Source organism: Hydractinia symbiolongicarpus, chromosome 8 (genome assembly GCF_029227915.1).
Source record: "Hydractinia symbiolongicarpus strain clone_291-10 chromosome 8, HSymV2.1, whole genome shotgun sequence".
Classification (NCBI taxonomy): Eukaryota; Metazoa; Cnidaria; class Hydrozoa; order Anthoathecata; family Hydractiniidae; genus Hydractinia; species Hydractinia symbiolongicarpus.
In genome coordinates this window covers 7,021,845-7,036,648 of record NC_079882.1, presented here as the reverse complement: position 1 = coordinate 7,036,648, position 14,804 = coordinate 7,021,845, and the positions used below count along the sequence as shown (strand labels likewise).

General features: G+C 34.2%; 4 protein-coding genes across 4 annotated transcripts; 1 reads left to right on the top strand and 3 right to left on the bottom strand.

Annotated features, from left to right (window-relative positions):
• Positions 1–4,307: 4,307 nt before the first annotated feature.
• On the bottom strand, positions 4,308–6,944 carry LOC130655669 (uncharacterized). The gene is made up of 3 exons (XM_057458446.1): positions 6,615–6,944; positions 6,161–6,319; positions 4,308–4,702 (listed from the first exon to the last, which is right to left on the bottom strand). Exons 1-3 carry the CDS (start codon positions 6,880–6,882, stop codon positions 4,458–4,460), a joined length of 672 nt encoding a protein of 223 aa, XP_057314429.1. The 5' UTR covers positions 6,883–6,944; the 3' UTR covers positions 4,308–4,457.
• A 985-nt stretch (positions 6,945–7,929) lies between these two features.
• Positions 7,930–10,049, bottom strand: LOC130655399 (uncharacterized). The gene is made up of 3 exons (XM_057458150.1): positions 9,610–10,049; positions 8,931–9,089; positions 7,930–8,631 (listed from the first exon to the last, which is right to left on the bottom strand). The coding sequence occupies exons 1-3, from the start codon at positions 9,872–9,874 to the stop codon at positions 8,348–8,350; spliced, it is 708 nt and encodes a 235-aa protein (XP_057314133.1). The 5' UTR covers positions 9,875–10,049; the 3' UTR covers positions 7,930–8,347.
• Positions 10,050–10,799: 750 nt separating this feature from the next.
• Positions 10,800–12,773, bottom strand: LOC130655398 (uncharacterized). The gene is made up of 2 exons (XM_057458148.1): positions 12,625–12,773; positions 10,800–12,270 (listed from the first exon to the last, which is right to left on the bottom strand). The coding sequence occupies exons 1-2, from the start codon at positions 12,680–12,682 to the stop codon at positions 11,891–11,893; spliced, it is 438 nt and encodes a 145-aa protein (XP_057314131.1). The 5' UTR covers positions 12,683–12,773; the 3' UTR covers positions 10,800–11,890.
• Positions 12,774–13,700: 927 nt separating this feature from the next.
• Positions 13,701–14,457, top strand: LOC130654807 (protein phosphatase 2B regulatory subunit cnb-1-like). Its single transcript, XM_057457444.1, has one exon. It carries the CDS (start codon positions 13,746–13,748, stop codon positions 14,223–14,225), a length of 480 nt encoding a protein of 159 aa, XP_057313427.1. The 5' UTR covers positions 13,701–13,745; the 3' UTR covers positions 14,226–14,457.
• Positions 14,458–14,804: the final 347 nt, after the last annotated feature.

Here is a 14,804-nt window from a genome sequence, read left to right as displayed (position 1 = left end):
AGACATATTGTCTGACGAGTCTCCAAAATTTATTTTGAGGGCTGCCATCACACGCTACAAAATAGATTTTATAGGTTGATTTTGAAAACTCAATATTTATTTTTTAGGCATGCGATTAATCACACGCCTGAAACAATTTAGCCGTGTGCCAAAGCTTGCGTGTGGGATCGCACGCCTCTCCTGAAAAAGACTCTGGTTACAAAGTTCTTATAGAGAGTATGTAATTAATAATTAATAAACTGGAAAAACCAGTAGTGGGGTATGATTTCGTATTATAATATATTATAATATTTTCTTCCTTGCATAATTAACTTTTACCAGGTGGATTTGGTTGAATAAAGAGCAAATTATAAAGGCACATGTTTCAAAATGTAGGCACGCATAGGTGAACATACACACAGGTACTCAGGCTGATAATGAAGTGATGTATGGATTCAAAAGATAATTGCCCAATCCAGACAAGCAGGGCTACAAAAATTCAAAGTCTTGGTACACATCTGTTCATGTACTTGCAGGTTAATTGCATGAGCATGTTACTTGTACTTTAGTTCACCTCAAAACCTGGTATAGGCATAAACCTTAACCGTGCACCTCAATATCAGTTAATCAATTTTTGCTGGTAATAAATCGAATATAGGAATAATATGAATTAAATTCTCATTAAAGAATCTTTACTCAAAAAACTTCCATATTTAATTCTTGTCCCAAAAAAAATTCGGGCATGTAAACGTGCAATGTGCAATATCAAACCATGTTGTCAGGGCTGTGGAAAAAAAAGCTCCAGGGGATAAATGTAACAACAACGACGATTTGCAATCTAAGACTTTATTTAAAATGTTTTCATAACAGGGCCCTGAATCCGACGCCTGTCCCTCGGTTTACATGTTATTTACAGTCCTTTTGTAAAATACGAATACACCCCTCATGTGCTGCGATTGCAAAGAAAATTATCAAACATTGAAAAGGATAAAGGTTATGTGTGTATAAAGTAAAGTAATCTGCTTCTTCCTCTAATTTTTTTTTTAATAGATAATGGAGCTTAAACTTGAAATACTATATAATGACTTTTGAGAATGGGTCTTTTTGAGATTTTATTTCATGTGAAGAAAATTTCGCAAATCGAAATCTTTATCATGTAGTGTAAAAATAGGCAAATTTTTTTTGCAATATTTGAGCCTGACATTTTGGGTTAATCGCATCTCACATCAGGAAAAGCCAGAAAACACAAGATCCTGCAATGACGATTAAAAGGAGAAATCAGAGACAGGGTTTTTCGGTGAGGATTTTACGTTGGTAGGACAATGAGTTTTATTTGCTTCGATATTAAATACCCTTTGCAAAACAACTTTATCTGTACAAAATAAGATATTTGCCATAGCATTTCTTCAACAAGAAACTTATTTCTAGTTTTATATATTTGATTTAACAAAAAAAACAAAGTTTGAGAAAATCCTTTCAGTTCATTTTTAAAAATATTTAAAGGAATGGAACAATGAAATAGAAATTCAAAAACTTTTACTTAAACCTGATGGATTTTGCTATCGCATACCACTTTCAGGGCACCATTTTGATAAATATGTGATTGCGGGATCCCAGTATCCCATAGCAGTTTTCCCTTTGACTGCTAGCAGCAATGAATTATTCGCTTGTTATTATACATTTTTCAGTACCTAAACAAGCATATACCCCAATTGGGCTACTGAATTAGTTACCCAATGTTTTGTATTAACCTCTGCCCTGCCAAGCAATGGATGTGGTGGGGGTTTTGGAGGGGAAGACAGTCAGGGAAGTCCTCTTAATTAAGCTGTATAGCTTAATTTAGAGATCTCCTAAATAAGCTGTATCATACAGCTTATAGGTGACATACATCTAAATTAGGAGGTAGAAAAAGTTTTTCCCCGATTTCTCAAAAAATGTAAATTTTAGCAGAATTACCGCTGCAGCTCTTTCATCGTCAGTTTGACCACTATATTATAAAAGAAGAACGGTATTTCCAGCACCACGGGTTCAAAAGATATGAACTATAAACAATGGTTCATTGTTAGTGATAGTCTATTTAAGCTGTACTGCATCCTACTAGTTAGGATGCCACGTCACGTGATATTAAGCGGATATTTTCAAAACTTCAAATTTAGCGGGTCTCCGGGGTGCTATGAAAAATCTAATATATTGGAGATGTTTATATGCACGTAGATATTGGATTTATTCAGTTAGATAGATGCTAAATCTCAGTTAAATGTGTGTTTTAGACGATCAAAATTTTGTACATCTTAACTAAGCTGTAAAACGCCTAATTAGACTGTATCATACATCCTAATTAAGCTGACATCTAAATTAAGCTGTACAGCTTAATTAAGAGGATTTCCCTGACTGGAAGAGGTGGGGAGAGATGGTTTAAAAATTTGGGATAAACAATTAGCTAGCTAGTTAGAAGACGTTAGAAGCAACGTCTAGCTAGCTAGCATTAAAAAAGTTGACATAAGCAAGTATACATAAAAGCACAATTTTTTGTAAATAATCCATCGGTTTGGTGATTAGTCAAATCAAAGGTCGAAAAATTTGTTTTCATCCCAACTCAAATAATAGTCACTAAAATGCGTACCACTATTGAGTAAGAACACCTCTGTTGGAGTAAAGGGTCCATGATCTAGGGAATGCCAAGGCTGGCCTTATTCGATGATTTCATTCGGTCATAAAACACTATTTGTCGCTAATTGTATTCGATTTTGTAAAATTCATTCGATTATGCGCTAAATTCATTCAATTATGCGCTAAGTTCATTCGATTATGCGCTTTAATTTTTAGTATTTTTACCCCTATCGTTACGATAACCACTGTTGCGGTTTCTTCCATAATATTTGCTTTACTGTCTTAGGAATAGTTATTTTATTATAGCTGGCTTTTGATTTAAATCGATTGCATATTCTAATAACATTTGTCGATATGAGGCTATCCTAAATTTCAACATGTGCGGTAAATTAATACTAATTAAATAATGCGCATTGTAAATACACTTTGAAGATATGTTTCAGCTGAGTGTTTTAAAAATTATGTGTTTGTTAACAAAAAGTTGCATAAATACAGTGCACTTTCTATAACTCGAGCAACCACGGGGAATCGGAAACCGTTCAAGTTATAGAGAGGTTCGGGTAATAGATAGTTTGGAGTTTGTCCATGTTTTTGTATAAATTTTGTATAAATGGCCAATTAAGCGTGATTTTTCTCCCTTATATGGAATGGGGAAGAAGTCTTTCTTTGTACAGAACTTGTTTTCTGCTTTACGTTTTGTCCCAGCAACATACGCCATGATTGTAAAACTTCAATACCAAAGAATCGTGTTTACGTTTTGTTCGAATGATATTCGAATCATTTAAGACCCTTCACACATGTAGATGTGAAACATTCGAATCAGCTAAGACTCTATTTACGTTTACACAGCTAAAACAATGCAAAAAACTGCTTGTGTCATATAAAGTTCTAGATACATGTTGCGACGTTCGGTTTATAGAGAGGAAATACCCGAAGAGACAAAAAAACGTTCGAGTTAAGGAGAGATTCGAGTTATAAGAGTTCGATTAATAGGGAGTTTTTTATGAGAGTTTATTAGGAAAATCCCAACCGTGCCAGCGAAATCGTTTGAGTTAAGGAGAGATTCGAGTTATCGGGGTTCGAGTTAAAGAGAGTCCACTGTAATAACGTAAACTTAAGACGTACAGTGCTGCGTAAATGAATAGCTGTTCACAAGTGGCAACTTTAGGGCAGTTTTAAGAGGATGCTGCTTTCTAAAATGATAGCAACCCTACAAAAATAAGTAAATTAAAACATAACTAAAGTGATGTTTTTGACTTACAAGGAAATCATTAAAAATGCTTTGAAATTAAGACGTTTAGTGCAAATTTCAAATTTTAAAACGTAATAGGAGGCATTTATTAGAAGGCAATGTATATTTCAAAACAATGCAATTTCTTAATAAAACGTATCGTTGAAATAAAAAAAGGAGTTCACTTCTCAAGTTAACTTGGGAAGAGCAGAAGGATTTTCTATCGTCCTAGGTTCAACTAGTAAACGCTATTCTTTGAAGTGTTGCGTTTAGAATAGGGGGAGAGAGGGAGAGGGGAGGGACACATCGAAATCGATGCGCTATCTATTTTAGGAAAGATAGTGCTATTTAAAGCTTTTCTAGGCAAATCATAGATTCTAAAGTATTATTAGCGTTTTAATAAGAGTTCAGTAATTACTTGTTGTAAGTAAAGAATAAAACTAAGAACAAGAGGTGACGCGAGTGGGAAAAGAAGCTGCGTACGACGTTGCACGATTTAAGATTTTATTCCTTCATATTAAGTGTGACTGTACAACTTCTTAGTAAAAAAATATGTGCATTTTTAGTGAATCTACTTTCTCGTGTATGCAGCACTGAATGGTTTATTTACGATAAAGATTGCTGTGAGTGTAGATACTCAGTTGTCTTCTTTAACCAGTTTCTTCATTGCATATCGTTTTTTCGTTGGTATGACCAGAAGCATGTAAATAACGAAAGGTAGGACCATTAAACATACGGATATCAACTGTAACTTAAATGACAAGCCACGAAATTTGACGTTTGTTGTTGTCTGGCCTTGCTTGTTCAAAAATGTTACTCCTTGTTCAAATAAGTCATCCTTTCTCAATGAACCATAAGCAATGCAGGTGACACCAAGTGAAACTATAATTAAGAGAAAAATAATGATATGAAACAGGATATTATTATTATTATTATTATTATCATTTTACTCCTTTCTTGTGTATTAAAGGGGCATACATTTACACTAACTCCTTCTACCCAGGGTAACTTTGTTAGCGGCTCTTCTGATACAAATGTTATTAAGGCAGACCTCTCCGTTTATCCAAAAATACAAGTGTGTAATAATCGAAACTTTTACTTGAAAATTTTTACAGGATAGTTTGAATTCTGTTTAAGAAAGATTTTATGGAAAAATGGAACGAGGAAAGAAGTTGTGAAATGATATGCCAAATAAACTCATAAACAAGAATTTCTTTTCTTTTCTTTGCTTATCAAGTGGTTTAAATTCAAATATTTTAATTAAAGTGTAATTAATAGACATGACGGATTAACGTTTTCAAAAGATGTCTTTAAAATTAGTGAGTTGTGACCTGGTTCGTTTCCATTCCACAATACAGAGTAAATTTTAATTTTGATAGTTGAATGGATCGCATTGAATACTATGAGTTTTGCATATCTTATTGTATTGCTTTCTGGACGGTTTCCGAACTTTTTCTATGGCTTACTTTCTTTATTTTTCCAGCCTGGTTTAGTGCTAGATCCTTCCTTACTGTACTTTCTTTATTTTTCCAGCCTGGTTTAGTGCTAGATCCTTCCTTACTGTCAGCCATTTTGTTAAAAAAGCTTACATCAGTGTTATTAAACTTGTTCAAAATTCCAACAAAAACATTCGAAAAAAAGGCGTTTGAAAATTAAAGTATTGGCCAACACGTTGGTGGTGGTCATATCGCGAACTGTGCCAACCTGTGAACTTCGCACCAACAATGTTGTAAAAAATTAATAAATGTTAGCGTGTTGGTGACTTAAGCAAACAGTGCCAACAAACAGATTTGCTTTACGAATTAGACGTTTTATTCCCTATACACAGCATGCATTATATTATTACAGAAAAATTTCCTGTTACGCAAGACAAACAAACAAACAAACAAATTATGCTTTATTATTTATATATATTTGTTATGTTATTTTTTAAGGTTTTCTCTTTCTTGAAGTTATTTCGAAGCATTTTTATTTGCAACATAAATACACCTTTACGATAATTCAATTGTACATGCGTTCCTACGGCTCTCCATCGGTTTACAATATCGGGAAAAAGGAGGTAAAAATCATGTTTTTATGAGAGTTTGTTAGAGACGAAAGCGTGTTTTCTCCAGTTTTTTAACTTCCGTCGTATCAATTTCTTTTAAATTCTCAGAAAACGTTAATAATAATAAGATACAACTTATGTGTACTTTTCATTAAAAACAAAACGCGGCAAGAAAAGTTATCACCAAATAATGTGTTTTCTTCTTAATAAACTCTTATAAAAGTGTGATGTTTACCTCCTCTGATCACAAAATAAGCTGAGATGGAGTGTTAGTTTTCCCAAATAATACGTACCTCCAATGAGGGTAAGCCCGGCTGCGATACAAATAGTTAAATGCATCGACTTTCCACTGGCAGTTTGCGACGTGATATAAAACGACACGAATGTGGAGATACCAACAAATGCAATGTAGAAGAATGAAATGATCCAAATATTTGTACTGTCGTCCGTTTCTGAGAAAAAAACATTAATTTAATATCGAATGATCACCCGATATCATGGACAAAGCCTTTTTTTAAAGAAGTTCTCTCGTCCACGCAATAAAATAATACTCATTGCATCAAAACAGCATTCAGATGTAAATAATGAAAATGGAATCTCTTCGAGAGTTACATACGACATAGGCTACACAGACATTGTGCACAATTAAATTTTCCATGAAACAGTTGTAATCGCGTTCGCCTTTATGTTTCTCAGATGCTTTAATCAGCGGGCCTAAAATTGCAGTTTTACTAAAATAAAACCTACCTGGTTCCAAGATGTTCATTGTTTTATACTGCAAACCTATTGTGTCGTTCATGAGGTTTGTCATTCCATCTTTATCAAAGCGATAGCATGTTTCTCCACTTAAATCAGAGCGACATATTCGGTATAGACCAAAATAATACTCAGTATCCGCCAGATTAGTTTTGATTTCCCACCATTTAAATGTCGCTTGAGCGTACACGCCGAGCACAAGACAAGCTATAAGCGCTAGCGACGCGATTGAGGCCCAGACACCTGCGTAAATCGCCATCTTAAACAAACTGGCAATATTTTTACAGCCGGGATACTTCTGTTTTTGAATTAATTAACCATCGCAATTTTACACCAATAGTAATATTTGATTTTTAATCCCCGACTTGTTGAGAACTGTGTTACCGTGGTTACAAATTGTCCGGGATATTTCACTATAATAGAAATTATAAAAGCAATTACTAGCTCAGAAAAGCTTTTTATCGAAAGCTTTTGTGTTGTTTCAAAAGAAAATACGCTGTGTTTGCTGTTGTGTTTATATCATGGTTCATTAACGCTGGATTAATCATTCGCTGAAAACAATTTAGTTTCCAGGTCACTACTAAAAATATAAAACGTGTTCTTTTGCTGTCATTTCGTTTAATATATAACCATCCGCAAGATTTAGTGAGACAAGGTAGCTAATTTCGAAAAGTTCGATGTCACAAGGATATTTTAGTAGCCTGACTTAATTTGAACTTGTCAAAAGTTCACTTCTCAATGTTCAAAGTTGACTTAGGATCCTATGAAAATAATGTAGGATATTTCTTTACTAGCTTGATGAAATTCGAACTTGTCCTAGGTAATTTATTTAGGTCCAAAATGTACTTCTTGTTGCGACGATAGCAATGCAAGTCTCAAACTCAGGGCCTCCGTGAGCTTTGAGGGTGAATTTTTCTGTATGATCAAAGACATCCAAGAAAGCACGACTTACACATTTAAACGCTGCTTACCTGATCTATGCGCCTGTGAAATTATGAATTGAAGCTTTTTGCCAACATAGGATGGGCAGAATAACTAGGACTTCATAAAGCCTACATACCTGTACCTAAAACCACGAAGTCTAATTACTAAACATTAAACTTCCCCCGTCCTTTCATCACATGACGAAATATTACTTGTGAAGGTGACCGCCCAGCATGCTGTCTCGCATTGCGGTAGCTGGCAAGATGTTGCCAAAGAAAAAAATACGTTCCAAAAAACGATAAATAACAAAATCAAAAAAATGATGATTAATTAATTTTAATGATGATTCTTTTCCTAGTTACTTATAGAATTACATAGGAAGTCAAATACATATTTTTTTTTCTTTTTTCGTGTATTAAAAATTAACCATACACTTTACTAGGCGACATTTTTTCAAGGGGATTTTCCCTCGCCGTCTGTATAATAAAAAACGGCTTAAGCCAATAGTACATAGAAACGAGGATATCCGCTAGGCTGAAAAATTGGGAAAAAGCCAATCTTGGTGTAAAAAGATCAAAACACGCTAATTTTTTTATATAGATAGAATTTGCTTAAAACTCTAAGGGTTTTCCTTGTTAGGTTTTCTAAAGGAGGTTTGTTAACCCCATCACAAAATCAGTGGCACAAACAGAGTGGATCCCATTGTTAATAACATGACCGTTTACTCAGCAGAATGCTTTGCAAACTATGTGGCTACTACTCAATAAACACAGATACCCATCAAACTAGTAGCGAATATACTATAAGAAACGAGAAAGTGTGTTTGGTGAGTTTAAAGTTGTATGGCACGTTTTATTTTTATAAATAACTTGGCATCGTCTCGCACGTTCCACTAAGATGAGATAGATCACACAAGGAGCAATTATTGTAATAGAAGACGCGACTTGTAATTTCAATCCTGTTCCTGCGGATGAATTTCCAGCATCAGCCAAGTATCCACGCTTTATGAGAAATTTTACGCCATTGTCCAGTACATCTTCTTTCATCGTGTAAGCCGTGACGACGCATGCGATGTTGCATATCACTAAACATAAACATAATTAATGCATTTTTTTATAATTCTTTGCAATTAGTTACTTAAATAATCTACTTTATTAGTATCCGATTTGGTCATGCAAAGGAGGACATGCACAGTGGTTTTTCGCACAACAAGTGATTAACTAAACAACCGATAATGCAACTTGGACTGTACCTTAAAGTAGTGTTTCAGTTGAAAATTGGTGGTAAGGAACCCTGTGTCGACTCCAAAAGGTCTATTGAAAAGTAAATTTTGGTTCCTTCAAAATGCATACAAGCAAAAATTGTGACATATATAAAACTTACTTCCAACTAGTATAATTGCCAACTGGTAGCGTATAAAGTTTAGTACAGGTTTCTCTTTCAAAGATGTGGTGGTTATTTTGAGCCCAAGACAGCATGATAGAAAATGTGAAATAATGGCAAAAATTGATAGCAACCAAACTGTTTGGCCGGCTGTTGTTTCTAAAAACAAAAGAGAAGAAAACATGTAGATTCCTTCTTTTCGATTTGAATCAAGACAGAACAATTTTGGCACTGCAATGTTTTGGAAGTTGAATTGTATTTCTGAAACAACATTGACTGTGTGTAGCACATGCGTTCTTTTTTCTAGAACATTGTCCTCTTTGCTTATGTCGCTTGAAAAGCTAACGTACATAAACAACAAAATCCATTCTCGTCCCAGAGTGTCTCAAAGAGAGTCGAGAATACACAAAATCTTTTTGAAAATAACCTAGCCGGTCAGGTGGATGTCCATAAGGCGGTTTCGCTGCAACAAATAAAAACAGTAATCACCCCGCGAAAGATATTTCCCTAATTGTCTATATTATAAAACCAGTATACGTCTGCCCATCTGTCTGTCTGTCACGCAAAATGGTAGCTTATCTGCGCAAGTAGCGAGTCGCACGCAATGCGGTATAAAAAGGACGGGCTAACCCGTGGATTTTTCCACGGGCTAACGATTATTATACCGAAAATGACATACCGGTTGTTAAGGTCTTTAAATCCAGGTCCTGAATTCTGTTATTCACCGACGATCCAATGTTGTGTTCGTCGTAATGATAACAAGTTTTTTTGCTTGCATTGCGTGCACAAATTTTGTACAATCCAAAATCGTAAATTATAGAAGAATTTGTCTCGATAAGCCACCATGTTTGGGATAATTGAGCAAATGTTGCCATGCCAACACAGGCGAGTAACAAGAACATGGAAGCAACAACTCCCACGGTAAATGTTGTGTACTTCACCATGTTCAAATTCGTGCTTTACAATTTCGTTTGCGTGTTAATCTAGTCTTTAAATACAATCCATTTTAAACAGACAAATTGATGGAGTCTTTGTATATTAAAAATAACCAGAAAGAAGCCATCTTATAAGTTTAACATCACAATTCTTTACAATCTGTCTGTTTTACCTTTTATTATAATCTATGAATAAAACATGGTTCTTTTCAAAACAGAGAAAGTTAAGCATTTTCGATTCCAGGATTTTTTATCGGAGCAGAAGTTTGGCATGAATAAAAAACTCTAACATTAAAACAATTTGGAAAAGAGGTTGCCATATTGAAGTTTGTTGATGTTTTTAATCTTCTAATTCAAGGCGCGTTTTGTAGGTAAATATTTAAGAGTTAATAAACCATTCGAAGTTATAACTTTGTCTCCGAATTTGTTTTCGTAAAGGGATATCTCCCTGGACTACACCGCGCTTTTTTACGATTATGAAGATAAACTCTGGTTTATGATACATATGCGCTAGACTTTCTAAATTTAGTAATATATTATAGATTTCTTTTTTACAGGGTCTTTTACCAAAAAAGAAAAACATTATTTTATAGAAAAACCAACAAGACAACTTTACTTTATTAATATTTTATAAATCAAGAAAAAAGCAACCGTGACTGATCTCTGATGTTCAATTTCAAAGCCGTGCATATTTTCCCCACAGACAGTGAAAGCTAAGAATCTTTACGACTACCTTAAAACTTAATGCAGTGGAGAGGGTGTGTGTGTGTGTGGGGGGGGGGGGGGGGGGAGGGGGAGTGGATTTTTCGAATTAAATATCGCAAAAATCTAACAGAACGAAAAAATTATGTTAAAAAGCAAACTGTGGCAGTTTCATTTTAATGGATTACTTAAATTTGTTGCGGTGGTTACTGGGATTGAAAAGCTGGGAAAATATGACAAATTTGATCTCTTTGGCGATTGATTATGCTAAAACACTAATATGAAAAAAAGCAAGAGTCGAAAAATAAAATGTCCCGTATCTGGTTTTCACTAAGAAACAAAAAATAAATAAAACTTCTCTTTTATTTATACGAAGCAGAAAATTCTTTTTCGATAGCTACATCCATTTCTTGGCCATTTCTTACATACTCATGATTTTCTGCTACTTTTAAACAACACATAACCTGGAATAAAAAAATCTTAACCGTCGCTGAGCCGAAGAAATCGTTGTTTATAAAAAAACAAGTGTAATATCCGAGGCTAAGCAAAGGTCTATTAGAAAAAAAGATTAAAACAAAAGTGTAAATTTGCGTTGTTTTATGTCGTAAATTTCCCTAACTGCTATCGTGCTGTGGGGAATATACAACAAAAACATATTAATTGCAGAGAATATGGTAAGCGCAGATGTATTCGGCAGAGATGAAACAGTGGCAGGAGATTAACCTGTTCATAATTTCACTAGTCTGAGTTTTTCCAGCATAATTACACCTCTATTCTCAAAGAAAGAAAGGGTGTAAAACCTGCGGGTATGCGTGTAACATTGCCTTATCTAGTCGTGTTGCTCTACCGTCGATCATACCGAGAATGATATTTGTACACACATGCGCAGAAACAACGTCTCACTTCGTAAACAAGTCGTAAGTTAATATTCGTGTACTAGAGATTTAGGTTGCAGTGGATCTTGCCTCCGGTGTAATAGTAACAGGACAAAAAAAGAAAAGAAGAGGGACGAGGTTGGTGTTATTTCTGTGCGTACTGTGTGTCCTTAGAGTAATTCCATGAACTTCCATCCTTAAATTAATTTTTTTAGGTTAAACTAGATTCCAACCTCATCCCCAGTGCTCTTCTACAAAAATTGTCGTCGGGGTTCAAAAGAAATATCTCTGTTTTGAACCTAAAAATTAAATTTAGATTATATCACAACAAAGGGGATTCAAAAGCATTTTTTTGACTTTTCTTTGTAGCCTGGTTTCCTCTTTCCAATTAACGTATTAAGTATAAGGGTCTAATTTTCGTTTTTTTGTAACGTAAGTATGTTCAGAACTATTCATCTTCTTCATTGCTCTCTATGTCCAACAAGTCTTCGACATCCTGCTCAGATCTGAAACGAATTCCGTCATTATTATCACTAGCGTCGCTGTCGTCGTAATTACTGTCGTCATCGTCATCGTCGTCATTGTCGGCGGCAGCATCATTATTGTGTGATCGTTCATAAACTTGATTGTCCGTCTTCACTTTCTTAAATTGGTCTTGTCCATGCTTTGTAAATACAATGCTTTCGTCTGCCGGCAATAAGTCTAATTCATCTTGTGTATACTTGTGATCATCCGATGCAACATTGTATATCATCTCTTTATATTCTTCCTTGTGCTTTTCTTCATTCTTCTCCAGTTCGTCTAATTCATCACCACAAACATAGTTGCCTTGAAAATTCATATAGAAATTACTAAAAGTTCCTATCTTTTAAAGAAAATCATGGGTATCAGCCTCGATCGCACGACTTCTTCGAGCTAGGGTCAGAAAGCGAAAAAGTCATGGGGACGAGATAATGATTTCTTTTTTATATGAACACAAAAAGACTAAAAAAAAACCTTGGGAAATATGGTTTCTTATAAAAACTACCAGTGTTTGGTTAGCTGTTTTTCTTAAATTTCTGTCATAAACGAAGCATTTTGAGAGGAACTATTTATGTAGAACTTCATTCTCATTGTTTTATCTACTAAATTTATTATAATTGGTTACATTTTGTTTGTGTTTGAGACAAATTTTACACTTACTTGCTTGTAGTATAAGAAGCGTCATACAAAGCAATGCAACAGCCATTTTGAACAACATTTTCCTCTATTTACAAACACAAACCAATTATTTTAATGATGCGCTCTTCTTTAATCAACTGCTATAGAGTAGTTGTTACGTACTAAAAATCTGCGGTGGAGTGTAACGTAATCACCAATTAGAATAAAGTTCAAACTAAAATATTTACATATTTCAGTATAAACATTATTCTAATTGCTTCCTTGAGAAGAACAATCTAGTCACTAGGATACCGAGAACATATTTGAGGTATTACTATTTGTCTCCGTGTTGCTCCTTTTACTAGGGGTACCTTCATAGACAGCCTATACGTATTTGGTTTTATTAACTGAATAATGTACGAAATAGTGATGACTGGGATGTGTACGTTGTGCAAACCTGTAAATCTTTACACGGACTGAAGACTGATTGTCTTTGACGCCTGCGTTAATGAAAAATTTCGAAGAAACGCCAACGTTCAAAAATTCACACCCCAAAACAAAAACAAACACCCCATTGAAAAACTAAAAACATTTCATACCCTTAAAACACGCGCTCAACTCTTGAAATCCTGGTGGTGATGCATATATAGAAAAAATAAGATAGATAAAAGATAGATAAAATATAAACTTGTTTCGACCATGAAGAACTTTCTAAAGAACTTTTTAAAGTTTAATTAAAGGTAGAGTTGATCTATGGGACCATGAACGTGCTAAAATAACGCCAGGGCGTTTAATTATTTAACAAAATACGAAGATCTCCACGTCTTACTTTAAATAAGATCTGTGAAGGAGAGAGCACAAGTTTAATGAAATTAAAGTACGGTTTTCATTGCATAATTTTTTGAATTGTATGTTGTGTATTTTCTCTCTTTAACTTAAATTCACACGAAATTTTCGGTATTATCAGAAGAATACTTAACTACAATTTGCAAAACATTACGATTAATTAACATACAATAAGAAGACATGTATGAACTTTCAAATATTGAAGTTTTTAAGTGTAAAAAGAGCCTTAATCAAATGTGTCATGTTTACATTGTAAAAACTATATAAAAAGCATTGCTTGAGAGAACATAAACATTCATTTTGAGAAGCCTTACAACATGTCTTATTTTGACGAAGGAACTCCAGATATCGTTTTAAAAAGTTTATTTACCAAATACGATTCAGACGGAAGCGGAAACTTAAGTATCTCAGAGCTTCCACAGCTGCTGCAAAATGATCTAGGACTAAGTCAGGAAGAGGCTGAAACTTATTCATTATTAGTCGACAAAGATGCTAGTGGAAAGTTATCCTTTGATGAATTTAGAGCATGGCTGAACAGCGGAGAGAAATTAAAAAATGTGAATGATTCTTCTAGGTTTCATCTCATGCATAAAGCAGTTGAAATGTTTCAAAAATACGATCTTGATCGAAGTGGAGGATTGGACAGGAATGAATTTTTAAAACTGCATGTTGAGATGGGCGGTCAAGCTCAATATGTCGACTCAGCATTAAATGCACTCGATAAAGATGGCAACGCGAAGATTTCGTTTTACGAATTTCTAAAGTGGTTGAATTGGATAGATGTATCTGAATTTTAGATAAAGCTAGAAGAAATTTTCTTATTAAAAATACTTTTTTTAAACGCAGAAAATGAAAGTATTTTTATCTAAATTTTCTTTCAGCCTTCGCGCTCAGAAACATATAACATCTGTTCATTATGGCGACTATGTACAACTTCATTATTTATTCTCTTTATATATTTTTCTTTTATATTGTACAATATCAGTCATATACAAAAAAATCTTTGAAAATAAATCATGAATTCAAGGACTATTTATAATATTTTTTTAGAGCTGACTTTAAATTTCTCACACAAGGAACAACCATTCCCGCACTTTCGCCACCTTGTGCTACGTTTGCTAAGTTGGTATACAATGTTAAACTTTGATATTTACAATCTATGTCTTCCCCAACGAAAGTAAAATCATAGAGATATCTCTATGGCAATTTAAATCGATCAAAATTTGGGCATGCATCGTTCGTCTTGACCTTGTCGATTATCGTTTACACAACAGTACACATGATAAACAATAAAACCAAAAAAACTGTAACTGAAAATGTTTTTACGGAAATACACTAAGCTAAAAATCGATACATTTAGGTAAAAAAACATTCAA